The 27,656-nt window shown below is 35.9% G+C and overlaps 1 protein-coding gene across 1 annotated transcript in view; it reads left to right on the top strand.

Annotated features, from left to right (window-relative positions):
* TRDN (triadin) overlaps positions 1–27,656 on the top strand; it is a 268,183-nt gene that overhangs the window by 43,308 nt on the left and 197,219 nt on the right. Inside the window, 3 exon segments of the mRNA XM_053937519.1 lie at positions 762–898; positions 900–1,005; positions 7,190–7,199. Coding sequence (XP_053793494.1) covers positions 762–898; positions 900–1,005; positions 7,190–7,199 — 253 coding nt within the window.

Below are 27,656 nucleotides of genomic sequence, written 5' to 3' on the forward strand. Positions count from 1 at the left end.
CACCTTTTGCTGAATATGGGTCACAAACATGATTTTGAGCATTAGCTCAAGTTTGGTGATGTGTGAAAAATGTATGTTCTGGTTGATTGTGCAAAATGCGTGTTCTGGTGGATTGTATTTTCAGTCCTGTGTTTGTGTATCTGATGTTGTGTGGCCTTTGTTATTTCTGCAGCTGAACCAAAGGTTTGCCCCATTCAGCTGTCATGCTCTGGTTCTTATTTTTAGAACAGATAACATTTTTTTTTTGATTACTCTGAAAATGTGGAAAATAGAAGTATTGTTATGTCAACCTTCCTCAGAGATTGACTACAAGCCTAACTACTTTCCCTCTCTTAAGGAAAAAATGCACAAAACCACAAAACAACAGAACCAAAACTCCTTTTCAATTGTCTGTTCTACTGTAACAAGAAACATGATTTTTCCTTGTTGATCATAAGGCAACATCGTTAGGTGAAGCAGAATCCACATATTCAGGCTACATTTTCTTCACAAAACCTTTTTCCTGACACGAATTTGTGCAAAACCCTGAACTTTCCAGGGAGCTGAGGAACGCGGAAGAAGCAGAGGTGACCAGAGAGAAAAATCTTTATGGTATAAGGCATAAAAAATAGGATTTTAGTCAAATGTCCACTTCACAGACTGCCTATGAATATAAAAAAACCACAAGTATTGTTCTAATTACTTCCCAGACCCACAAAATTATCTCAAGCACAAGCCCTTATACTGGAAGCCAGATCCTCCATAAAATATTTGCGTCCCAGTCTGGATTGTTTTACGGTTGCACAAGAGCTCGACGTGCTGCCCTGCCGGCTCTGGCTCCACGGGCCCTTCACCCCACAGGGAACACCTGCCAACAGCTCCTTGGCAGCTGCACTTTGTGCCAGTTGTACCAGCGCTGCACGCTTTCCTCAGGCCCTGGGAATGCGTCTGAGAGCTTCCAAAAGTCCCCAATGCCCTTGCTTTGCCTTCTGAGTTCTGGGAACGCAGCTGAGGATCTTCTACTTTGTGCCTCTGGGGTAATGCTTTTATTTTCATTTAAACTGGGAATTTGGGAAAAGAAATGGTGTAACTGTCCTTTAAGGATCATTGTAGTCCTCTACATTTGGTCTATTTATGTTCTGCTCTTTCAGGGTGACTGGACACAAGAAAGAAAGACCTAGCAATTCTTTTCAGTAAATGCTTTGCAGAAAAATATTCTTTTTGGTTTGCCTTAGGAAGTTGACTATGGACATGAGTTGGAGCTTGGGCAGGAATCTAAATTGATTGACAATGACAAATGGTGGTGTATTATTGAAGGAAAATTAATATATATGTGCTCTGATGAGTTGTAAAGACATCAATGCTCAAAATTATTTTTCCTTTTAAAAGATCCTTTAAGTTTTAGACATACTTCTTTCAGTGCAGTCACAGCTGTCACCATTGACAAGGTTGAATTTACTAATTCATGTCTTCCACTTCTACTCTGTAGAGAAGCTAAATTGCCTAATGAAAAAGCTCCCAGATTAGATTTTCTTTTTAAATAGTGATGATGATGATGATGATGATGATAATAATAATAATAATAATAGTAGTAATAATAGTAAAGTGGGTTCTTCATCTGCAATTCCAGCTTTAATGTCTCCAAGAGTGAGACTAGAATGTAGGAGAAAGAAAGAGGAATTACAAAGAAAAATTATGGCTGTTGTAGAAACAAACTTTTTTATAAATCTGGTTTCTTTCATGTAATGTCTTTCTTAGAGATGGTAATTGCTGAAATACTTTGACTGCTTTATATTTTTCTCCTTTGTTCTCTATCTGTCTCTCTGTATATTTGTGACAAATAACAGATTCAATTTCTTCTTCAGCATTTTGTGTCATATGTTTCTGTACTGCTGGCTGGGTGACTGTGGCACATAGAGTTAATTCATCTGCAGGATTTTTATTTCATTAGAAAATGATTTATCCACTGCCAGGAGCTGATATCTATTGTATCTGTGGAAATGCATAACTAAAGCAGGTCCTGATGTCCCTGGGTAAACAGGGACCTGGGAATAGCAGAAAAACCTGACATTCAAAAAAACCCAAACAAACACAAAACACAGGACGCACAAACTCTTGGCAAAACCACTCTTAGACCTGCAGCTGTATTGCACACAGTAATGTCCAGGGAAAAAAGTGCTTGAATATGGTTTTTAATTCACTGTGCCTAGATACTGAGTGTCAACTCTCAGAAAAGTATGAAAGTGCCAAAATCCAGATGGACCTTCTGACACTTTGGGTTTATTTACAAGGCAAATATTTTGGCAATGTGACTAGGGGAGGTCCAGTCTAGCCTGAGTGTCTAAGACCATGTGGTAAATAAGGTACCATATCAAGCAGAAGAATAAGCCATTAAATAGAAAGGAAGATGAGATTTCCCCTTGGTTGTGAAGGTCAGACTGAGCAAATAGTTTAAAGCATCCCAAAAAGGGTTCACATTACTGAAGATACTTTTACTCCATGTTTTTTTCCTCAAGACTTGGCATGAAAATATTTCTCTGTCTTTGTCTTTTCACATCAGACTTTTGTTCTAAATTTTCTTTCTCTCCATCTGTTTTTGGCAACGTGCCTGACTATGGTCATATCTGGAAAAAACCAAACCACTAAATGTAAATTTCTACTGAAACATTTCATAAGTCCAAGATGCGAAGACAAATTTAAAATTTATTACTGGGAATTTGGAGCTGAGTTTGAAATTTGAAATTCAGGAGCAACTTTGCTCTTTGTCTAGGTATTTCTGTGTGATATATTTCTGAGTCTAGTTCTTTCAACATAAAAACTTGGTTTCAAATAATTTTTTTTGAAAGTCAGTGAATTTTTTCAGAAAATTCCTGTTCTCAAGGAAAGTCATGGGAACTGAAGTCACCTTTCTTTGCTTTGGCCCGACACCAAATACTTTGATATATTTGAACAGCTCTCAATCAGTACTTGACAGTGGTAATTCATGTTGTGTCAGAGCCAATCCCCATCTCTAATAATCTTTTGGCAACTTTTTATGTTCTGTCCATGGTCAAGCTTGGATAGAGATAGTCCTGAAGAAAAAGACTCTTATAGTGTACTTTTTGCAATTGTTTCTTAAAAAGGATCAGCTCCAGATATTTCTTTTTCAGTGTCATAGAACTTGTCTGTGACCCAGCTTCTGTATGATTTTCTAGATGTGAAAGTAAAGCCGCAGGTGCTAATAAAACAATACTCACTAAGAATAGCAAGGATAATCAAAGGAAAAGGAAAAGCCTATAACATGGAGCTGCTAAAGGTCATCCAAATGCAGTCTACCTTGACATTCTGCAATAAATAGCCTCCCTGAACCTAGCTTATAGTAATGCAAGTTATATAACTAATATAGTAATATAATATAATTTTTATTATATAGTGATATAATATAATTTATATAGTTAAAGCAGAGTACACTGAAAACACTCAACTCTCCTAAGCTAGGGGGCTGCTTTAGTCTGATTTCCTGCCATAGACTGCCTATTTGGCCATCTTGTAAGAAGACTAAGTAGGATGATCTTGCTTCCTGGAAGTAGTTTTATAATCAGCTGGTCTTCTTGGATGTTAGAAAATGTTCATTATTTACACACCTTGACTGAAGCTACTTCAGCAGTTTTGCAGTGCAATGACTAATAGGGACATCATCCATGGGTCAGCGGAATAGTCACTATCACAGATATTTTCTTTTGTGCCTGCTGTGTTTCTACCATATAGCTTTGGAAGTGTCCTTTAATGAGCTCAGAGTGCCAAGGTGATGTGACCCCCATGCAGCTTGTCAGCTGTCCCCAGGCAGATGCTGATTTGCATTCAGACCAGTCAGCCTACAGGGACAGAGCTCCTTATCTGTCCATCAGTAGTTCACATTAAATGATCTACTATGGAGTTCAAACTACTGTCTCCTACATTGAATAAAAACTTGTTTAAATGTTCTATGTATGCAATTATCTGAAAAATGGTGCAAATTGATTTATGAGACAAACATACATATGCCAAGACTTAACCTAGATCAGATGTGATACCAAGGTCTTGCTTTGTTTTGTATTTTGTGTGTGCTTCAGAATATCCAGAATATGTCTATATTTTTGTCATGTTGACTCCAAAAATCTTGCAACCATGAATTACGAAACATCAATCACTCATGGAAAAAAATTACTTGACAGTTGTCTAACGGTCCATAGAAATTCAAAGCTACATCTTTGACTGATCAAGTCTTCAAAAGCACCAGAATGTGTGTTCCTATTCATACTGGAAAACACAGTGTTACCAGTGGGGCTGAATGAAAATCTCATCTAGAAGTAACAGTATTCCTAAACAAAAATAAAGCATGAAAAGTAAAAGTCTGTTTCAGGGGAAACCAGCTGCATATGCACATCAAAGCTCAGTTGGCAGACATCACTCTAATCCTATATTTGCTTCTGCTTATGTCTTTGTTACTCACTAGATTCAGTACCATTCATCCTCTCCTTGGCATTATACTTTCATCCTATATTTAGTTCTTATCAGTTGATTGCTGGGTGTTTCTGAAAACAACATACCCCATCTGATCTGGGGATATAATTGGGTGTATCAGAGTTAAAGTTAAGTTTCCTTTCCTTGACCCAGCTGTGCTGCTGGGCATGAACTGGGATACAAAACTCTTTTATTATGAATAGTTTGATTCTCAGTAGGACTAAACTCTGGGAATTCATCAGTAACATGTTAACAGACAACTCAAATATTGTCCTGCATTTTCTTGTTGAATGACTATTATACTCAATTCCTCCAATATTTTCTTATATCAGTATCAAAGTCTCTCCTCTCTTTACCTCATAATTTCATGTGAACTATTGTCTCTCCTAATTCCCTTTTTAATAATATTATCAAGACAACCCAAAAATGAGTTTATAATGTATTTGTATATTCCTACTTTGATTATATGAACAACCAAACTTTTCACTAATAAGCAGGAGTTTGCATTAGAAACCGACAAATAGTAAACCTCTGGCATTTTCCTAAAAAAAATTGCTCAAATAATTGCTTTACTTTGTTCCATCAGTTAGAGCCCTGAGTAAATATGCATTATCTGACTTCAAGGCACATGGTTACATGCAGACATTAGCAGCAGCATATAGTACATCCTTCTCCCCTCTTCCTAGTATTGTTACTTTTTTCCCTATCCAGGCAACTATAGAGAAAAGAGAACTGTCATTTTATTTTGTCTAACACAGACTTGTGTATCAGAGGAATCTGGTGTGAGGCTGTAGCTGCTTCTACACTTCCCTCCCTCCCTTCCCACCACTGAATGTGAGAACTGATCCCAGGACAGTTCATTTACCCTGTGAGTAGGAGCAGAATATCTATCACTAACTTGAGGCAGGAGCATTTTCTCATTGTGCCCAAATCATAATCAGAATAAATTATGGGAAACCTGTGTGTGTCAGGTTTAGATATCACTCACAAGAACCAAAGGAGTTTTAGATTTTTCAGTGTTCATGTTGTTTGAGAAGCAAGGAGAGAGAAAGGACGTCTTGCAAAAGAATATTTCTGGTCAGGTTACGCAGAAAACGTTCCCATTAAAATGAAATTTTCAACATGTAAACTAGGTCAGGAAAATATGTTTACTTTGTTGCATGAAGATTCGTATAAATTTTGCAGTTTCTGCATACTGTGAGTTTCACAGATTAGTTTAAAAGAAACTCCTAAATCGAATCAGGAGCTAAAGTTTAGATTTTGACAAAAACTTCAAACTTGCCCTAAAAAAAATTCAGATTTTTGGATGCTTAGACTTCTAAAGAATAAATGTGACATTCTTTATAATTTCCAGATGGCAATGTCTGTTTTTCAGATTGAACATATATGCACATACACACACCTTGTTTTATTTTGGTTCTGTGTATTTCCACAAAGGCTGTGATTATCTCTAGTAAATATGACACCCAGATCCCTTGGCTTTTTCCTCCTTAAAGGGAGCAACTGTGTAACTTCCAATACAGCTGCCTAAAGCCACACTTATATATGTAAGATATTGTTACATATGTCATCTTTAACCTGCTTCCCAGAATGAATATTTTGTGCATACAAGGGATGCAGAGGGTACCAACCACTTCTCTCTCTGGCCACTGGGCTGATGTTGTGGAAAATTGGTTTCAAATTGGATTCTCTCAATTCTCCTGCTCTTATATTTTGATTTCAGAATAACAGCCCATGATTGAGGGTAAGCATAAATAGTAACAAGGGAGTAAGGCATGGAGGAAGGAGGGCAGGTGGTAGGAGCTGAAATGTAAAATGGTGAGGGACAGGCAATCATGCACAAATAGTTATACGAACACCTATATCTGGGTATAGTCCACAATCTCAGGATCTTGCTACACAAAACAAGAAAAGATTCAGACATGATTTTTTCCCCATTTATCTCTCTCCCCACATTCCAAAATGAAGATTTTACTATTTTATTCAATTTGAATAGGAATACAAGTGAAAATAATCCTGACTTCTCAGGATTGATTAGCTCTGTGTTTCAGGTATTCAGATAATCTGACTTCTCAAGAAAGTAGTAAAGCTGTCAAAACATAGGTGACCCCAAATATTTAACTGTTCATATAAAATGGAACTGCTTCAGCAGAAGAGATATATTTAAGAACAAGGGATTTGCCTTAGTATCATCCTTTACCTACCACTGACCTTTTGTGGGCAGCTGTTTTGTTGATATGTGAATGTGACTCCTCGGACTATTCTGGTACTCATGAAAGAGTATTTTTGAAGAAATAAGGTTTTATATAAAATCTCTTAATTAGTCTTAGTGAGAAGGATCTACTGAAGAACAGGCTAAAGGAGCAAACAGAGAGCTAGAGGAATGATCAGAAAAACACTGAGTACCTAGCATCAAGTAATCAAAACCTGTCAGTGCAGAACATTTCGTCAGCAGAGCTAAAGAAGAAAGGGGCTCAAGCACTGATTGCAAGCTTTGGCTAGAAAAAGCTACCATTTTCAGACAGGTGGCAGGTATGAAGTGTGTTAAGAGTAGAGGGAAGAGAAAAAAACCTGGTGGTGATTTTGCTGCTTAATGAACCTTTGCTTCTCCATCTTGTGCATTGGATAAATAGATTCCTTTCCCCACACTTTGCCAGAGAGCCAGGTGCTTATATCTCCTGGGGGGAAGATGAGAAGTGTAAATGCCGACTCATGTAGCAGAGACAAGGTGACTATAGGTTCACTAGCAAGAGCAGTTTAAGATGGTTTCTGGTTTCATGTGACGATGACATTTATGTAAAGGTATGCTGGCTTGAGGGCACTTTTCTGCTACTTTCATTTTCAAGCCATTGACCACATACATAATTCTACAGCTGTGGAATTGTAAGCAGTGCAAGGAAAAGATTGCTCAGGTTTTAAAATAATTATTCTTATTTGAATTGTTAATATTTTAATTTCTCTAAATGCTTTAAGAATCTATTTGTTTTCAGTTTTATAATATATTTTAAAAATCCCAGAATTTTTGAGCTACTTAAATATTTCCATAAATCAGAACCAGAAAAACAAATCTGGTCTAATTAATATTTTTGCATATTGCCTTCACGTATCTAGACTATATAAAATATTATTATTAAAATTTTTAGCAGTGTTCTGTAATACTTAGATGAACTTCACAGGTATGTGTGATAATTGCAGCACATCAGAAAAGGACCAAAAAAAAAAAAATCCAAGCCAATTTTATTGGTTTAAAGTGGTGTCTTAATTGGTTCTGAATTGCAACTGAGAGTCGAAGTGGAGAAAATCACCTAAATTTACCCTCCCCCTTAGTCAGCGGTGAGCTTCATTGACCCTCCCCAAGCCATATAAGGCCAGGAAGAATGTGCTAAGCACTGAGTGTGCTAAGAATAAAGTTGTACTAGGATGGATAAGGTTACTTTGAACTCTATATTTCATGTTTCCTGACATACCCCCCAAAGAACTGCAATTATGCTAGCAAGGCTGTAGGAGCATTGAACAGTTCTTTCCCAGTTCTTTTGAATTTTGTTTCCTCTCTATGCATTCCTGTCCTGTTTAGAACTGCGATTTTTTACATTTTATTTGTGATGTGCACAGTTCCAAGGATATTAGAAAAACGTACTGAAGGTTCACTCTGAGGCATGGCTATTTTTGTTAGAAGCTGATACTTTAGACTGAGCTTTAAGTGTTGCCTCTGGAAGGCCTTGGATTGTTCTAGGAGGCCAGGTCTGCAGAGGAAACAGACATTTCAGGGAGCATAAAAGAAGAAGGAACACAACTAGAAAAAGCAGAGGACTTCCCTCCTTCTCATTCTGCAACTCCTGCAAGAGTCAGCAACCCAGAAGTATTATCTAAGCTGCCACAGTAAATCTTGACCTTTTAAACAGAGTATCCCTTACCATCATCATGGCCGAGATAACAGCAGAAGGTACAGTAACTCTTTTCAAATATAATTAACCAAAAATGATATGTGCTTTAGCAGTATAATTGAACTGGCATGTCAAAATGATTTGTTGTTCTTAGCAAATAATATTTTCACTCCAGGATTCCATTTTATTTTTCTTTCCTGTTTTTGCTTTTTTTCTTTTTTTTTTTTTTTTTTTTTTTTTACTTTTTTACTCCTGTAGGCTGAGTTTTTGCAAGTTACTGAAGCAAGCTCTGTGTATACCTCTAAAATAAATAGTTTCATTTGTAGAACACCATTATTTAGCTCCGTTAGAGTGATACAAACAGGGAATGCCTGAAGTTCAGGGTGTTCTATTCTCAAGCCTTTGCTCAGAAAAAGCTTTGGTAGTCCCTTATAATCAGAGACTTACCAGAGTCAGAATAGCTTCATTTGTTGGCCCTGATTTTTCCATAGGGAGCACAGAGTATTTTTGGACTGTACATGAAGTTACTGAAGGGTAAAAGGTAAAAAAACCCCTCTGCTATCCTTATTTAGGTAGACTTCTAAGGGAGTCAGTGAAAATTGTGTTGAAATAAATATGCCAGATGTTGGCCTGCAAAAATGAAAGGCAATTGCTTTAACCAATAAATACATATTGTAAAATGTGAATGTTTAATGTACTTTAGTATTTCCTGACTATTCATATTTAAATAACATTTTAGATGCATAACAATATTTTATCAGCTGAAGTCAGAGGGGAGGATATATTTAAAATGCAACCATCTTTAATATTGAATATTTTAGTTGAATTTCACTACAACTTTTATTTGCACTGTTTATCCCAATTTAATAATGACAAAAATACAAAAAAATACTTTTTAAATAATCTTCTGAGAGTTACTTTATTCTGTTTCTCAACGTTATGTGGTATTTCAGTGCATGAAAGATGTAGTTTTCATTTCCCATTTTTTATTGTTCATACTTGTAAAAGGACCTGCATTAAGTGCTATTAGAAGGTGATCTTTTTCCTTCTTAAGGGCTGATGTTAGGACTGCAACTAGCAGAATCCTTGCTTGATGTCTGGTTAGCCACATCATGGAGGCAATGTGATTTTTTAATCAGCAGTTTGACTGATCTATAATTTACTTCTGGCTGCAAATACTGCCAAAACAGGTGGCTCAGCCTGACAGCCCTAACCCAAATACTAACACTCATTTTTTCAGATGTTCTTAACTAGGTTTGTTGGAAACATTGGTTATTTTCTAGCTGTTTTGAAGCAAATTTGTGAAATAACCAAAATAGTGAGATTTTTGATCCAAAATTAATTGCAAAAAATATAAAACTTTACAACCAGTTTGACTTTTCAGTCATTTAGCTTATTAAAAAAAGAAAAATTAAAGATTCTAGAATGAAATAAAATGCCACAGAATGAAAGAAATCAGAGTCTGAAAATGTTTTTATTTTGTTTGTATAGTGTTTTTACAGGAGTGTTTTTACAGCTGTGACAGTGTGTGTCTTCTGTGGGACTTTTTGTACAGAGCTTAGACTTAGATGATAAGAGGCATCAGATCCCCAGTAAGCTGACCTTCCACGTGACAGGGAAATAAATGATATAATTAGTTTAGTTATGTTTGGCTTAGTTTTATTTTGTTTTCATGTACTTGGAATGCACTTGTGGTGATTGACTGATTTTTAAACACTGTATCCACAAGATGGAAATTTTATTTATGGCAAAAAGTAAGAATTCAGCCTGGAGCTAATATTTCACTGCAGTTTGTTTTCCTCTGGGGCTAGTACTAGCACTCACAGTCTGAAAGTTTAGATATAAACTTCAGCAACATATAGTTTGGATAAACAAAAAACAATTCAACTACCTGTTACTTCACACAATTTATTTCATTTTCCATCCTACCTCCCAGCCCGTGATTTGCTGGGCTCTTCATGACTTTGCTCAGACTAAACCACTTGCTCCTTGCAACAGGTATTTATAACTTTTTTTTCCACTGTCAGTCACAGAGCCAGACACTTGGGCTCCTTGCCTTTTGGGGTACCATGCTGACACATCAGAGAGCAGGGCACAGCAGCAATGCAGGCACTGCCATGGACAGTGTGGTTGCTGGTTTAGAGAGACGGCCCAGGCCTGGCAGGATGTGCTGGTGCACATCTCAGGGTTCTCTTTCTGGCAGCCTGTGTCAGGACAATGATCTATTTGGAGATGAACAGAAGCAATGGGGATATCTTTCAGGTCAACAGCATGATAATGACAGTGAGATTAAGTAACTTAAATATATAGCCAATAAGCAATTACCCTGCAGTGTCTACTTGTACCAAAACCCACATGTGCTACTTATTCTTTTACACAGCTACAAATTGTTAGTTGTAGAAATACTGGTGAAATGTACACTGTGAAAGACAAAATGAGATCCCTGAAGACAGCAATTCATAAATGTCCTTAGAAAGTTGGCAGGACCTATGTCTCTAGCTGTCAAGTATTAAGGAGAAGATTCCAAAGGATTATCTTCAGCATTCTCATATTACACGTCATTGCAATCACAGAAATGTCCTATTAAAAAGTGGAAATCCTTAAAATTGTATTAAAAAAAAAGTACAAAGACTCAGTACAGAGACTAAGTACTCTGCCTTTGTTATACTCTCAGGATCTAATATTAATATTAGTATTAGTCATATTATTGCAGTGAATACTAATTATTGCTCTTGTTATTATTACATTTAAGTAGTTACTGAATATTCTTGTAGCAGCCAGGATCTTTTCTGCAGTCCACTTAAGACTTTGTCTAAAAAGCCATGGATCTCAAACTATGCTACTCCACTGTGTCTGTGAACGCAGGAACACTGGACTCAGTGGCAGATGTAGTTGGAGCTGCCACCACTGAAACACGAACAGAAAAAGGCTGACACCTCTGAGAAATGGCTTCTGCCAATGTACAGCTTAATCTGTATGTGCACAACAGCTCCAGCACCAGCCCTATAGCTGGTCCTTTCTAGTCCAATCTCCTCCAGGTCACAGTGCAAGGTTGATGGGCATCCCCTGACACTTTATCCTCCCACGTAGAGAAGAATGAACAGAGACTCAGCTCTGCTTGCTGCAATGCTCTGGAGACTGTGCACTGATCTAATCCAGGAAGGTGAGGAGAGGAGAAAGACAAGGTTTCTGTGCCAGCTGTTTGTCTGCCACAACTTATTTCCCCAGTGGAGCAAGAGAGAAGCAGGAGTCAAATAGAAATGTGACAATGAGTCACAGTTTGGTCCTTATTTTGCTGCTGAGAGATGTGCAACTACATATTTCCTCTGTCTGGGAGCAGGCTGCAAGGAGACAGGCTAGCCCCAAGGCTACACACAGCTTGTCAGTGATAAAATCAAAATTAGCTTCAGCATTTCAGCCCTTTTCTCAAGCTATTGGATAACTATGAAAAGTTTTAAGATGTAAACCATTTCAAAAGGCAAAAAGATGTGTATGCTTGAAGATTAACAGACATTAAACTACTAATGTATGAGAAACAACACACAAGAGCCAGAGGGTAAAATCACAATTATTTCATGAGTGTGATGGTCAGAAGCTAAAAGAGGTATTCAATTGGCAAAATGTTTAATGAAGGCACACTAGAAGCAAGAGGCAGATAGCTACTTCTCAGGGTAATTCATGAGTTGCTGCTAGATGTGCCAGTTGTGCTGACTGCAACAGGGACCTAGATGAATAAATTGGATTAGATTATTTATTTTGATGGCTAAAGGCATAAGAGGTGTTTCTTACCCTCCTTTCTTACTGGTGTTTATGCTTGGAGCTAGGATGTTTATATCAAATCTATTTACACCTAGCAAATTTTCAAAATGAAAAGATGTCTTCTTTTTCTGCCTTTCAATGTTGATAAGGAAGAAGATAGTGTACCTATTAGAGTAGGGTATGGAAAATACAACAATTTTAGCTATGATTTTTTTTTGAAAGAATCGTCTGTTCTTGTTCAGAACAACCAGGTAAAATCAACAGCCTAATTACACAAAGTAAAAAAAAAGTCAGAAAACCCAGGCCTGCCTGTGAAAAAGTCATTGTGGGGAACAGAAGCTCCAAATTCTTACTGAAATTCCTTAAAAATTATATTCCCCTGTGACTGTGGGCCTGTACAAGTGTGCTGGTTTGGCTTCATCCTTGATGTTTTCTTATAGCCTGTTGAGGCAAGCATCAGGCCAGATTGGTTAGCTTCACTTTTAGGTTTAAGAATTTGTGGACAATGCTACTCAGAGCCCATAAAGCATTTATGTGCCTTCAGTTGGTACAAGGCAGCACTTATATACAATTCATTACCTTAGGTAGCCCCTTAGAGAGTCAGAGGTTTAGCTCTGGGCAGCAGAGCAAACCTATAAACCAGAGGGTCAAGCTAATGCATCGTGTTAGTACACGACAGGCTAAAACTGTGTGTGTACAGTTAGCTCCTGTAGGTCTGGGCAGGACTGGGCAGGACTGTAGGTCTGAATATTTATTCACTTTTTTTTTTTTTTTTTAAAGATCACAAAGAACCTTGTGATCTTAAGTATTTGGAACATATTTTAATGTTACTTATATAATGAGAAATGTTTTGCAAATCCTGCTAGCGTTTTCAAGTTATTGGGAAAATAGTTACCACTGACCTAAAAATGAAATCTGTGCAACTACTTGCATTCTAAGAAATCACAACCTACAGTTTCAGAGACCTAAACAATGCAAAAAAATCTAGTCTAGAAATAGTTTGAGTTCTTTCACCCATTGCCTGCAATATAAATACGGAGTAAGAGGTAGATTTATTCTCTTTTTACTGCTGAGTTCTGGAAAGCAGAAACTGTTTTACTTTAAAACATTTCATAATACAGGCCTGGCTTCAGTTCAGGACATACTGAGGAGAGAGAAACAAATCAGAGTTACCCTATTTGGCGCAGCTCATCCATTTACAGAAATGAAAAACTTTTTCCTTTCTGATGCTGACAGTCACTGGTTTCTTCTCTGTTTAAGAAGATTGAACTAGTGCAAACTGCTCATTTTACCAGGTAAACCATATTACAGTAGTAGAGAGTAAATTGCTTTAAATCCAAATGTTTGAAAAGACTTAGATCATCAATTTTAATCATTATTTAAATCAACAAACAGGAAACCTGGGTTTCAAAACAGCAATTTTCAAGTTTCTTGCAAATGTCATCTATCATTCTTTTTCCTAAAAGAGACTAATATGGCAACCAAATACAGCCCTTCTCAATAAATTTGTGCCTTTTAGAGAGAAATATAACCTAAATATCTGTCTAATAAAAAATTCTATATTTTGGGAGTAATTTATCTAGATTCTCAGCTTTTTCATACTGGGTTTTGTTTGCTGTTGTTGTTTTTTAATGCTGGAGAATGGTAAATGGTGCATTTCTCTTTTGCTAGATAATGGTTGCATTTTTACTTGTGGTTTCTGTCAAGCTTCATTAGGATGGAAATTTTAATTCAATTAAAATGGTACAAACCCAGCTATTTAAAAATTGTTTATATGTGTATATTTACATACTTAGATAATAGAAATAGGTTAAATAGAAAAGTCCATTTTAAATATAAGCTCTCTTGATAAGTTAAATGATTTATTAAACAAATATGGCGCTATTTCTAATTTAGGTTCTTGGCACCTGCATCCTATAAGAATATATGACTGAGAGAGTTCATTTTCTTTCATAAAATGTTTATTCAAACATTACATTTATTCAAAGGTTAAGGAAGGAAAATTCCCACTTCTTTTTTTTATCCTTATTAGTCCTTGATATAAATAAGATAATAATTGAGTTCAAATAGTAAAATAAATTGAAATTAGGAACAGATTCTTTGCATTTGCAAACAGGCTATACTCTCAAAAAAAGGCTGCCTTAATTTGACTCCATCTGCTTAGCCAGTGATTTCCAACAATTCAGTGATTTCTTTAACTCTTTTCACAACTGTAATGACTTGATCATAGCTTTTTTGTTTGTTTGTTTGTTTGTTTAAATAAGTGTGATTTCTATAAATAGTAATGGAAAATTGTAGTATTATGAAAGTGTGGTCCTTAGCACAGGTTTTCTTAAATTCATTTTTAATTTTAAAGGGCATTTTTTAAAATGACATTTATAGAAAACTTTCGTTTATGATTCAAAAAGCACCAGCAAACATGTTCCCTGCCTATATTCCTCCACTGCAGCCTCATTTTAGTGGGTCTTAAAAAGGAGTATTGTTGAGCAGTAATACTGAAATGTCTTCAGAGAGGTGTAAAAGAGGAACACAGTTTTTTTACTGATTTAAAAGCAAACCAAAGGTATGGTCGAAGAGAAGTTGCAGAGACAGACGGGCTTCATATCCCTGCTGCTTTACATTGGCAGACCAGAGTGGTCATAGACTACATGAAGTAGATAAGCAAGAAGATATAAACTCACTGCATATAAACACTTAGCTTAAAGCTATGGACAACCAGCAGTGCTTATTATCCATATTATCCCACCATCATGTTCTTTTGTCAACTTTAAACATTTTTTTTAAATATTTAATATTTTAGTCATATCCCCGTACCTTTATATAGTATGTCTTGCTTCAGTGCATTGCAACAAACCATTCAGACTTTAGATTCCTGAGTGGGAGTGTATTTAAGCTCTATGTGGTCAAAACGGACCAGCAAGATTTAGCTTCTGGTTTTTTTCCTAATATGTGCCTATAGCACACTTGATTTATGTAAGTCTATTTCAGGAATTGTGAAGCAAGTATATGGCTATGAAATCTTTGACTAATGGTAGAGATAGTGACACCAATAGGTAGCAAAAATACCAGAGGACACTGCTGACAGATCTTGTTCTGTTCCATGTTCTGTCCTTTTCTTCATAGCTTCTGATACTCTTTTTGCCCCCCTCTTCTAAACGTATAACATAATGAGACAAACATCATAAAGCACACTGTAAGTAGCTACACTATTCTTCAGACTCATTGTATTTTGAGTAAAAGAGATGAACTAACAAAACAGGTCATGCAATGTAGAGGAGGCTAAATAGAAAAAAAAAACAAAAAACACAGGAGGTAGTGATATTTTTAAAATAATTTTATTTTTTTATTCCAAATGGTCCATATGCTAAAACTTACCTATGTTATACTTTCACTCAAATCAGTTCAGTTGCTCAAAATCATAGTCGGAGCTGAGCTTTCTTTTTACAAATCAGAATGAAAAAGCTGTGACTTTAAGTGTCAAATAAGCCTCACTTGGGTCCAGGGGCAGATTTGACCTTCTTTTAGAATAAGTCTGAGAGCACAATATGATCTTGTATCTGGTCTAGAAGTTCTGCTTGGTGCCATGCAAAGGCATTTACCATAAGAAAGGAAACCTTTAAATGCCAGGCACAGAAAAACTTTCTCAGTGGAGAAGTCTCCTCTTTCTATCTTCAAAAATAGTTTTAAAAAATCCTTTACAAATATGTAATGAGTAAAGACCTGCTACTCCCTGTATGTGCTTATGTTCTCACAACTTCAAAAGTATCTCTGTACCTTTGCCTGGAGTCAAATTGTCAAAGGCACAATGAATATAAGCCTTTGTAACCTCCTTTGGTATGTAAATCAATTCAATTTTTTCCTATATTCCATTATGTAGATTTAAGTTGTGGTTCTCTGTGCATGTCAGGAAGGCTAAATCTTATTCCAGTCTTTGCTGAGAGGCTATTCACAGCTGACACAATTACCATAAATATAGTTTTCTGGTAACTATTTTACTGTTTTTAGAGGCATAATTTAATACATCTATTCAAATGTTAAGGTCCTTATTTTGCATTGACCTTTTCCTCCTATAGCACGTAGGACCTTAATTTTGACTTCAGGTCTATCCGTGCAACTCTTAATGAAGTCAGCTGTATTAGTACATGAACACATCTGGTGTAGGATTCACCTTAACACCCCAAAGAGGTGATAACTCATGTATATGGTACAGTTCAGGTTATATACATTAAATAGTTTGTAATCCCAATATTTAAACTCTAACTACAACATAAATTTAGTATCATTTCAATGGCTTTTTCTAAGGAAAACGTTAAAACTCTTTTCCCTAGAAGTTTTTTGCATCATCATCATGATAGGAGTAAAAAATGAGAGCATTTTACAGGGAGACATCCAAAGTTAGACTCACCCTTTTACATATTTACTGTTGATTTAGTTTGTTGGGGTTTTTTTGGTTGTTTGTTTTTTTTTTTTTTTTAACCAGGAATGTTGGTATAACACTATTATAGCAAAAAATCTGTGGTAGAGGTTGAATGTAAACCCCGCCTGCCTGGGACAGTTACATGACTAGATGGCTGACTGCATCCTGTGAGTTGGAGCAGAACCACCACTACTTTAATCTACATTTATCTCACACTTTATTAAGTTGATGAAGATGTTATTTTTCAGTAGAAAGTGAATTCTGAGAACACGAGTTTTTGCTGATTCAAAAATGGAAGGGCACAAAAACCTTTTCTTTTTGTTTTAATCAGTAAATATGCTTGATAAAATTTTAACTTGAGTAAGAGACACAACAACTTAAAACTAAATATCAGCATTTTTTTTCCCAGCCAAAAAAAAAAAAAAAAGAGCTGTTCTATTATCAGATGCTCAAGCAGAATGTGAGATGTATTTATCCTAAAATGCATCTCTTGTTCTAATACTGTGATTTTGTATTGATTACATAGAAGCCACGTGAAATACCCCGGAGAATGTAATGCTCTACTACACTGTAAGCAAACCAGATGAAGTGATGAATTTCCAGATAAGTAGAAGTGAAAATTCTCCCAACTTACTCTGTCCCTTTCTTCCCCTTTCAGGCATAAGTGCAGTGTGTCCCTCTGCCCAGAGACACGGTTCCATGCCTATTCCTTTCATTTATCACAAGGGAGATATCCCTAGATTTTGTAATACAACTTGATTGTATTTTGCCTGCAAGTTCCTATTGAAGTGTCTGGGGATGTGTTGCTTTATTTATACAGAGCTCATGTAAGAACAGTCACAAGGGAAATTTTGCTAGGTCACTATGTAATGTTACTCTGGAAAGAAAGGAATTTTGGAAATTATATGGAAAACATCTACAGATATATGCGAATGCAGTTTCAGGAAATCTTGGCAAGTTTAGCTACAAATATTGATGAGGTTTCAGCATACACTTAAAATTAAAATTAAAATTAAATGTGAATAAAAGTGTGCATATGCAGATATTAGTGCATTGGGAAGGGGAATCATAAATTTTGCTAGAGTTAATGAATTAAGATAATTTTAACTATACAGCGAAAACAGTGATGTGAGCTAGGATTTTGTCTTAAAAACTAATTAGTAGAAAATTCCTCTTCAGCATATATTTGCCTTTGTTTAATTCATCAATCAGGATAGGCAAATACATTTCATACTGTGAATGCTAAGGGCAGTTTCACAAAAGGGAAAGTTAATCAGTTGTAAAACTAACTTTTACAACAGTGTTGCTATCCACTCTGCAGTATATCATTCTAAGTATAGATCATCTGTGGAGGCTGTCAGGACTATAAAGTGGCACTGGATCTATTTTTTTTCCCCTGTGGAAAAAAAATAGGTCAGGGCTACATTGGTCTAATGACTTTACTTCATGCAGCTGGAAACAGTCTTTACACTAGAATCCTAAAATAATTTAAAGATTCTTTGATTTCCTTAATATTTTATGGAATAAAATCCTTTTGGTAATTATTTTAAGCTTCAATGTGCTACTAAAGTGAATATTAAACTACACAACTATACAAAAGCACCCTCCCTTGCCTGGAGAAAAGTAGGTTCTGGGGAGATCTTATCTCTCTCTTCCTGAAAGGAGGTTGTAGTGAGATGGGGAGATGCCTCTTCTCCCAGGCAACAAGTGATAGGACAAGAGGAGATAGCCTCTAGCTAGCTGCACCAGGGGAGGTACAGGCTTGACTTCAGGATAATTTCTTCATTGAAAGGATTGTGATACATTGGAATGGACTGCCCAGGGAGTCTGTCCCTGGAAGTGTTCAGGAAACAACTGGACATGGCAACCGGTGCCATGGTCTAGTTGGCAAGGTGGTGATCAGTCAAAGTTTGAACTCGATGATCTTAGAGATCTTAACCCTAAATGATTCTGTGATTCTGTGATTAAATTCTGGAGAATATTTTTAGTGCTTACTTGCTCTGTTCTGATATCTAAATCATGCTTTACATTTTCTGCTCAATGACTGGGCTTTTTACATGAGTAACACGAAGAAGAAGAAAAGTGATTACTCCACTCTTAATTCTCCTGTAGATGACCACATCTGGTAGGCTTCAGGACCTATGAGATTCCTCACTACTCCCTGCCAGAGCCATTTGCAGTGGGATGCCTCTCCTTCCAGCGCTGGATGGCTGCGGTGGTCCCATGTCCCCAGGTGCAAGGAAGCGGGCAGCTGAGCTGGTGCTCCCCACAGGCACACACCTCCCCAACCCACCTTCATGCCTCACTTTCCCCAACTCTTGTACTCCCATTAATCATCTTGTCTATTAAATCTTAGTTCTGCTACCTCAAATCAGTGCTACTTCAAGCACAACAGGCAGCACAGTACTTTTTAGTTCTTGTAGTCATAGTGTTTTTGAGCTTATTATCAAATATCAGAAACCTTCATATTCTGAAATAATTTTTCAGCATAGCAGAAATTTGCCTTAAATATGTAAATATCATCTAAAATTTTAACTAACTCTCCATTGTTCTCTCTATAGTACTGAGACATTCAGAGCTGTGAATGCAGAATATTTATTTGCAAATATCATGAAGTTGTAATCATTGATTCCTTGTATCTGCAGACTCTGCCACTTTCCCCTCTGTTCTTTCACCAAGCTGTTTACATATTCTTGGCATTTCTCAAATGTGAATACAATTTTAACTTCCAGATGCTCCATCTTCCCCTGAAAATGCTCAGGTAGGCAGATATGAATTACATCTTCTTTTGAAAACAGATGTACATTGGTTGCATTGGAGCAATTCTAGTGTCAGTCTTGTCCCACTGGAGGAAGCAGCTGTTCTTCAGGTGAAACTATTTAACTAAGAACAAAAAAGCACCTTATAACATATGTCTGTTTTCTAGCCCAGAAATATAATTTTTAGCCAATTCCACATCTCTCTCATTTTCCATCATTATGCAAATAAGCAGGAAGGGAAACCTTTCCTCTTGTCCTGTACAATGTCTGCAAAAAAATTCTGCAGAAGTCTGAATTCTGGATCTTGTGGATACACAGGACATAAGAAATAGTTATGATTCTATTAGATCCCTGTGTTAAAAGTAGAAAGTAGTGAAATAAAAGCTTGTAAATCCTTAAAACATTCTCTGGATTTTCTTCCCACCCTGACTACTCATTTTCTCAGTTGCCTGGTGAGCAGTTTGTAGTTTGCTATGTAATATGGAAATCAATCTCCAATCTGCAAAAAAAAAAAAAACAAACAATCAAACAAGCAACCAACTCAAAAAAAAACCACACCAATAGGTTTCTTCTTTAGCACAAAAATAGGTATCAAAAGAAAGAAAATATATAAAGTGTGCTAAAAAATGAATGTTTACAAAAGCCTGTGAAGTTCCGGTTGTACTCAATGTTCTTCTCTTCTCTTCTCTTCTCTTCTCTTCTCTTCTCTTCTCTTCTCTTCTCTTCTCTTCTCTTCTCTTCTCTTCTCTTCTCTTCTCTTCTCTTCTCTTCTCTTCTCTTCTCTTCTCTTCTCTTCTCTTCTCTTCTCTTCTCTTCTCTTCTCTTCTCTCTCTTCTCTTCTCTTCTCTTCTCTTCTCTTCTCTTCTCTTCTCTTCTCTTCTCTTCTCTTCTCTTCTCTTCTCTTCTCCCTCTGAATGCAAGCAATACCAAAGCCCCTTCTCTTTTAGGGTATACTTTACTTAAGTAAATATAAATTAAGCATAAGCTACATTAACACACTTTAAATCAGAATATGCTGTGTATTCTGCAGACAGAGAAATGAAGATGTTAAAATCTTCAGACTTTGTGCACTTCACTAAAGAACTGCACCTGGTCTTAAAGTTTAGGTTGTAGAAGCACATTGTAAACTTCAGAAACTTCAGTGTATTTTTCGAAGTATATTTTAATATAGTAGTTGTCTCAGTAGTTTCCTCACTGAAACAACTTTCCTTTTTATTTCTTTTATTTAAGGAATATATGAGTGAGACCCACCTTCCCATAGATTGAACTGGTTCAAGTTAGTGGGAATGAAAACTCAGCTAATATATTCAGCTTTCACAGAATGCATTCTCTATACTCCAATTCTTGAAGATAACATTCAAAGCTTTTCCCTATCTTAGTCCTATTTTTATTCCACTTTTGATGTTTACTGTAAACTCTTTTACATTTGCCAACTCATTGAATATTTCCAGTCAATGCCTTTGAAATAGCGTTTTGTCGCTATTACTAATAACAACATCCTTGTTGTCTTTAAGGTTTTGTAGAGAATAATTTCACTTTGTCCAATTATATAAGTCTTCAAAAAGTAGATTGGCCCACTTACGTAGGCCTTTAATGAATGTTGTCTGCATGAAATTTGCTAAAACTCTGTATTTGGTTTTGGAAAAGATTCACCTGTTTTCAGCCACAGTCAGGACTATCTGTGTTGGCTTTCAATCTTTCTTTCATGCCTTTCATTATTGTAATTGAAAGAACCAAGGTTTCCTGCCACATTAAATATAGAAATATTACCTTTTATTCTCAGAGTGATTGAATCACTTTGAATAGAACTAGAACTGTAGTGGTGTCTCATCAGCTGAAAAAGAAGAATATGTATTCTATATGAAAAAGCACATATTTTGAGTCTTTTATTAACTTTTAGTACTTTTCTGATTTACTTTTGGTTGAAGAAACATAACTTTTGTTTTAGCTTTACAACTTACTTAAATGCCAGGGTGATGAAAAGGGAAGATAAGGAAATAGTAAATTATTTTATTGTTCAGTGATTTTAAAACCAGAATTTAATGAACACTTTTTTTGGACATAGATATTAATAATGTGAACTTCCAAACATACAGACTATTAATTTTCTGAGGATCTCTTCTACAAATATCATTTTAATGGCTTGTATGATTCTGAAGATATCATCAGAATTTATTCTGTGTACAACTTACCTGCTAAAATATCCATTATATGAATCTGCAAATGCTTCAGTGCCCTAATTCTTTTTAATCTATACTTCTTTCTGAAAAAAATAGTAGCTCCTGACCAAAGGTGATGTGAATTGAAGGATCAGTTTGGACAGAAATACAGAAATGGTACAAATCATGCCAATATTTCTCCATGACAAATAGATCTTACACTTTTTCATACATGCATACTTGTTATCAATATTTTCAATACTTGATCATGGGAATGGTGACTTTAACAAACCCTTGATGTCTAATGTCCATTTGTATAGTGGTTTATTAGGGAATGGCACCCTCTGAAGTGTAAATACCAAAAAGACTTTTTATGTTGTAGAGCTCCAGGTCTGAACATTTGCAAATGGAGTGAAGACCACGTACCTAAGCCTGCCTATTTGGGGTCAGGGAAAATGTTACAGTTCTCTCTTATAACACATATCTCATAGATGTCTCTTAATACTGCTCCTGCCCTGATCAGCAAGATGAATAAAAACCAGCTGTTGATCTGGACTGTTGTTCAGGCTCAGCTGTATGTGAGACTGATCTCTTATTGTCACAGTTTCCAATTATGTAAGAACCATAAAGACACTTTAGCTTTTCTCCACTTACCTGCCGGAAATACCCTGCCTGTTCAGGTCCTGAGGAGTGCACAGGACACTGTGCGGTATTTAAGTAAAATTCTTTAAGATCATCCTATACAGTTTATTTCACAATTCCTACATGATGATTGGCTTAAGGTCTAAACAAAGCATTATCTTAAACAAACAAAATATCCCCAACCAAACAAACAAACCAACCAAACAAGCAAATAAAATCTTTTGAACTGTACTGAGGCAAAGCTTTAACATTATGAAAGATTTTGGGACTGATCATGTCATTAAAACAAGTGGAAAGATCTTCTCTTCTAAGATGCATCACTGATGTGTTCTCTTCTAAGATGTATCACTTGTGTGTTTTCTTGTCTTCCACCATAAGAGTTCAATAGCATTGTGAATGTATTGGGTCTGGGGGCATAGATTGTGTTAGTGAGAGGAAGATTATCAGTTACATGACCATAAGAATATAGCAAAAGTAAGCTGTAAGGCTGAAATATTGACTGTAAAGTAACTGTTAATTTTCAATAGTTGTGAAAGTATGCATTTTTATTTACTGGCTCTTACATTATTACAGTTGAAGCTGCACTCTATTGAAATAATAGAAAAGGAAATTAATAAAGAAAGGTTAGATGATGAATAGGCCTTTGACTAGAATATAATAGCCAGCAAAATCTTGCAAACATGTAAGCAGAATAACTAAGTCATTCTCAAAAGCTTTATTAAAAATTTAGAAAGGACCATCAACTTCTGCTGCAGAGGATATCTCTATGTCTTTTCATTATACTGGCAAAGTTATGAGTTGAAACTGCTGTACTAATACTAAAGACATATCAGACAATTGCTTGAAAGTTTCCTGAAATTAGAAGGTAGCAGTAGCTTAGGTATTCTTAAAATCCAAGCAGGAAATGTTCAAGAAACTTTATACATATCCTGAATGTGTAGATAAAGCTTAAAATAAACCTGAAGAAGACAACTACACTCATGGGAAGCCTGTGTTATGTTTAGCATAGAGAAGCAGTAAGCCAAAAGTTAGGAGATTCCCATTGTCTTTTTTCAGAATGAAATAATATGGCCTTGCAAAGAGTGTGATCTAGAGGGAAGATAAATATTAGAAGACTAGGGGCAACTAAATCCAAATTTGAAAATCTATAAAAATACACAAAATAGGAATCCACTATTTGAATATGACTTGAGACTATGTGAAGATTTAGTAAATAAGAGAACATTGCATTTATATGGACATGTTTGAGCATAATTAGAAAACTTGTGAACACAGGGTAGGTTGTTTGGAAAAAAATACCATCTCTATTTCATCTGTATGAAACAAAATGTATTTTCTGTCAGATGGAAACCATTGGGACAAAATTAAGACAAACATGCATAAATATCCTTTTCATGATTGAACTTCAGGCACAAGTACACAACTTTGTTCTTTTCTTCCCCTATCCCACCAACAGTCAGAGAGCAAAGCAGAAAATAACAAAGGTCAAGGCAAGATGCCAGGAACATTACAGAGGTCCTGCAAGTGTCTTATGTTCACGCAAGGAGCTCAAGCTGGGTGGAAACTTTGCAGCACCTGCTGTTACTATGGGCTAGGAATACTGGAGCTATATGGATCTGCTCTACAGAGAATGTGGGGAGGTGTTACAGCTCGTGAAGCATGGCTGAATGTTTTTGTGATGACTTTGTGCATGTTTACAGCAGATGCTAAAGATTAGTTGATTTAGAATCCATGGGAGGTAATAAGGAAACTATCATTCCAACCAGGTCATAATTTTTCCTTGATGTAGCTCACTTTCAGTTCCAGTTAGCAATAATAACATTGAGGGGCCTCCTCAAGATGGTGGCTTTTTTTTAAACTTGAAATAAAATCTTTTGAACCGTACTGAGCCAAAGCTTTAACATTATGAAAGCTTTTGGGACTGATCATGTCATTAAAACAAGTGGAAAGGTCTTCTTCTCTTCTAAGATGTATCACTGTGTTCTGACGACTGCTCTGCTGAAGTCTTCTTACATGTTAATTAGTCTTCCACTGCCAAATTAGGCTGAACCCTATGTCCAACATTATAAAGCAGTCACAGGAATTGCAAAAGCTATGAACTTCAGAAAAATTCACATTCCAAAAATATAAGGGAATGGATTCCCCATCCATACATAGGGCAGAGAGTTGCCCAGAAAGAGGAACTCAGACATTTCAACACTTTTTTTTCAGTTTTATGCCAATGTTGACTAGAAAAGTGCAATGAGAGTCAATTAAAATTATTGATAAATTTGCAAAACCCTTATGAGCATCTGAGGGAACTGGAGGTTATTTAGCCTGGAGAAAAGGAGGCTCAGGGGAGACCTTATTGCTCCTTACAATCACCTGAAAGGAGGCTGTAGCCAGATGGTGTTTGGTCTCTTCTCCCAAGTAACAAGCAATGGGATGAGAAGAAATGGCCTTAAGCTTTGCCAGATGAGATTTAGGCTGGATATTAGGAAAAAATTTCTTCATGGAAAGAGAGGTTAAATACTGGAACAGGTTGCCCAGAGAAATGGTGGAGTCACCATTCCTGGAGGTCTTTAAAAGATGTGGTATTGGGGAACACAGTCTAGTGATGGCCCTGGCAGTCCTCAGACTTAATGGCTGAGCTTTGGATAGTCTTAAAAATCTTTTCCAACCTAAAGGTGTCTCTGATTCTATGCTCTGCCCAAGAATGTGTACTCTCAATTTCTTTTCTAGAATTTGGAACGTTATACTAAGATAATTTTACAATGATGTCTCTCAGTAGACAATAATTTTTACTTCACATAAGCTTATAATTAATGTATTCTTCCTGGTTTGGGTTATGTATTTAGGAGCTTAATGTAAGTAGGGTAAAGAAATATTTTAGACACAGTCTATATGGATATATTTTTAAAATAACTCATCTTCTGCTTTAGGAATCTTTTCATTGAGAGAATATTTTTATTTTATCAGTCACTGAATAAGGACTGTTAATAAAGTTTAAAGGACTGTTAGCCTACAAGTAAAAATTTCATGTGAATAATTTTCAAAATTAAGATGGCACTTCTCTGAGACACCTAACAGCTAAACCATGGATCTAAATTTTTTTTCCTCTCCTGAGGCCTAAATCCCATACTAAAAACATCCTCCTTGATTATATCTTTTATATGGATAAATTTTTATGTTTTCAAAGACATAGAGAAAAAGCTATTTTTTTATTTTATAATTCAGCAAATTTATACTGAAAAATGGATATATTCACAACGTTAGGAATTTGTTATGTAGTACTATTCACAAGTTTTGCTCAGTAAAAAAATCTATTTTTTTTTCATTTCTTTATATGAAGATTAATAATACTGAGTGTTATGGCATATATATTTGAAAAAAAAATTAATTTGTATCTACTCTGTCAGAAGGAAAAATGAGCTAGCATCTTTTGTAGGAAACAGGAAAACCTTGAGCTGTAATAATCAGTTCATAACTCTGCTAATTCTTTCTCTGTCAATCACAGAAGTTTTATAAAACCATTATCATACACTAGAAAAGACTAAGCAAAGAGAATATGCTGCCCTATAATATACACCAGAAAAAAAGGTACTTTAATAAACTTGCACTTCTTGATATGTTCCATGCATATTCCCATGGCTATCATACAACTTGGATGGCATTTCAAGTTAGAGTTGACATAGAAATTGGAACTTCACTCATAGTTTGGAAATGAAACAAATAGCCTTTTTAAGTGCACACATCAAAGTGTTCCTTTTCAAGCACTCGTTTTTGCAAGAAAACTTCATAACAGACACCCAAAAGCTGAATTTGCATTCCATAGTTTCTTTTGCCAAGTAGGAGTGGAGAGGTGTGGAACTGTACTTACTTGTGCATAGATTTTAATCCAGACTTTCCAGTAATTTCAAATTTTATTTTAAATGCCACATGGATATCTCACTTCCTAATGGGGAATATTTCTAGCAATTATTATAAATATTGGCTCAATTTCTGGAGCCAGATAATGTAGCCAGGTAATCACTTCTTGCATTTATCACTGGGATAAGTTAGAGACCCAAATTTCATATTTATGTGGTCTGTTCAGGTCTTTATTATAACATCTTGTCTACTCTGCAGAGGTTGGAAGAGGTATGATAGGAAGACTCAAATGGTAAATCTCTATTCCCTTATAATAAATGGGTTTGGGACCTGATATCCAGGTCACAGACACGAGTCCCTAAACCAACCTTTAGGCTCTTCATTATGTTTCTAAGGAACTCTCTTGCTTTTTTTCTTTTTTGGAATGTAACAGTGTGCAAATCATCAATATTATATGTTCTCTGGACTTAGGTATGGGTACAGGACAGATTCGTTAATAGACTCATTTGTTGTTAATTCACTAGTGGCTAAAACTCAGGTGTTGCTAACAATTTCTAAAACCTGGTCATGACCTCATTCTGCAGATTGATTTTGGCTGTCAGGAGGAAGGATGGAGAGAACAGATACAGTTACTGAAGGAATTTTGGTTTTTCCTCAGGTAGACTTCAAAAAATCTTAAGTTCTCTCTCTCTCTCTCTCTCTCTCTCTCTCTCTCTCTCTCTCTCTCTCTCTGTATGTATATATATGTACTATATAACTACCATTTCTGGTTTTTTACCTTCATCTTCTGTCTCTGGTAAATGACCTGCAACCAAGTTTCTTCAATATGACTTATGAGTATATGCATTCAAACTATGCATGTGTTGAACTCCATATTTGAGTGCTGTAGTGACTCGGTAGCTCCATATAGAAGACTTCTCAGACTTGCACCATAACTTGCAGAGAGTATAATTAATTATTTTTAGAACTACTTTTGTTTTCAGAATCTGTAAATGCCAGTACTTTAAGACATATAAAATTGTTCCAACCTTCACAGTCATGTTAGCTTGGAATAAAAGAAATCAAGCAAATCATCATATTAAATATATTACTCAATACATTTATTTGGGAGAAAATTGAGAGAAAATCCTTCCATCAGAGGAAGCATAGATCTGGAATTGTCTTTATAGAGTTTCTTTATACTGGTAGACTTGTCCAGAGTGAAGATAAGTGTGTGGAACCTACTATTTATTCTAGTAAGTTTCATTATTTATTAGGACTGTCATAATTTTGCAGATGAGAACAGATTTTTTTTTTCAACAATAAAAAAAGGTCAATTTTTTTTTTTCTAATCCCTTCTGAATATTTCAAGGATGTGTAGAGTTGAGTTTCCAAAATCTAATAACAAGGGGACTGCACACAGTGCTCTTGCTTCAGAAAGTCTACTGCTATTTAGAGATAAATGGCAATCATTTTTCTCCAACTTTCATTTTGACATTTTAAAAGATAAGATGTACCTCTCAGCTTATATCAACTCAGAAGTGTGTCTAAATAACCCTTTGGCATCTCTTTCTGAAATGTCAGATTGCTAAGATGAACAGGAAGGTAAAACTTTTTACTGTTTCAGAGCACCAATTTATTTCCAAAGAAAGGAAGGTATTACTACCGATCAATAAAAAAAAATCAGATGTGGAACCAAACAAATAATGGGTTTTTCAGGCTGCTGCTAGTTTAGGATTGAGTGTTC

This window comes from Vidua chalybeata, chromosome 3 (assembly GCF_026979565.1).
Source record: "Vidua chalybeata isolate OUT-0048 chromosome 3, bVidCha1 merged haplotype, whole genome shotgun sequence".
Taxonomy (NCBI): Eukaryota; Metazoa; Chordata; class Aves; order Passeriformes; family Viduidae; genus Vidua; species Vidua chalybeata.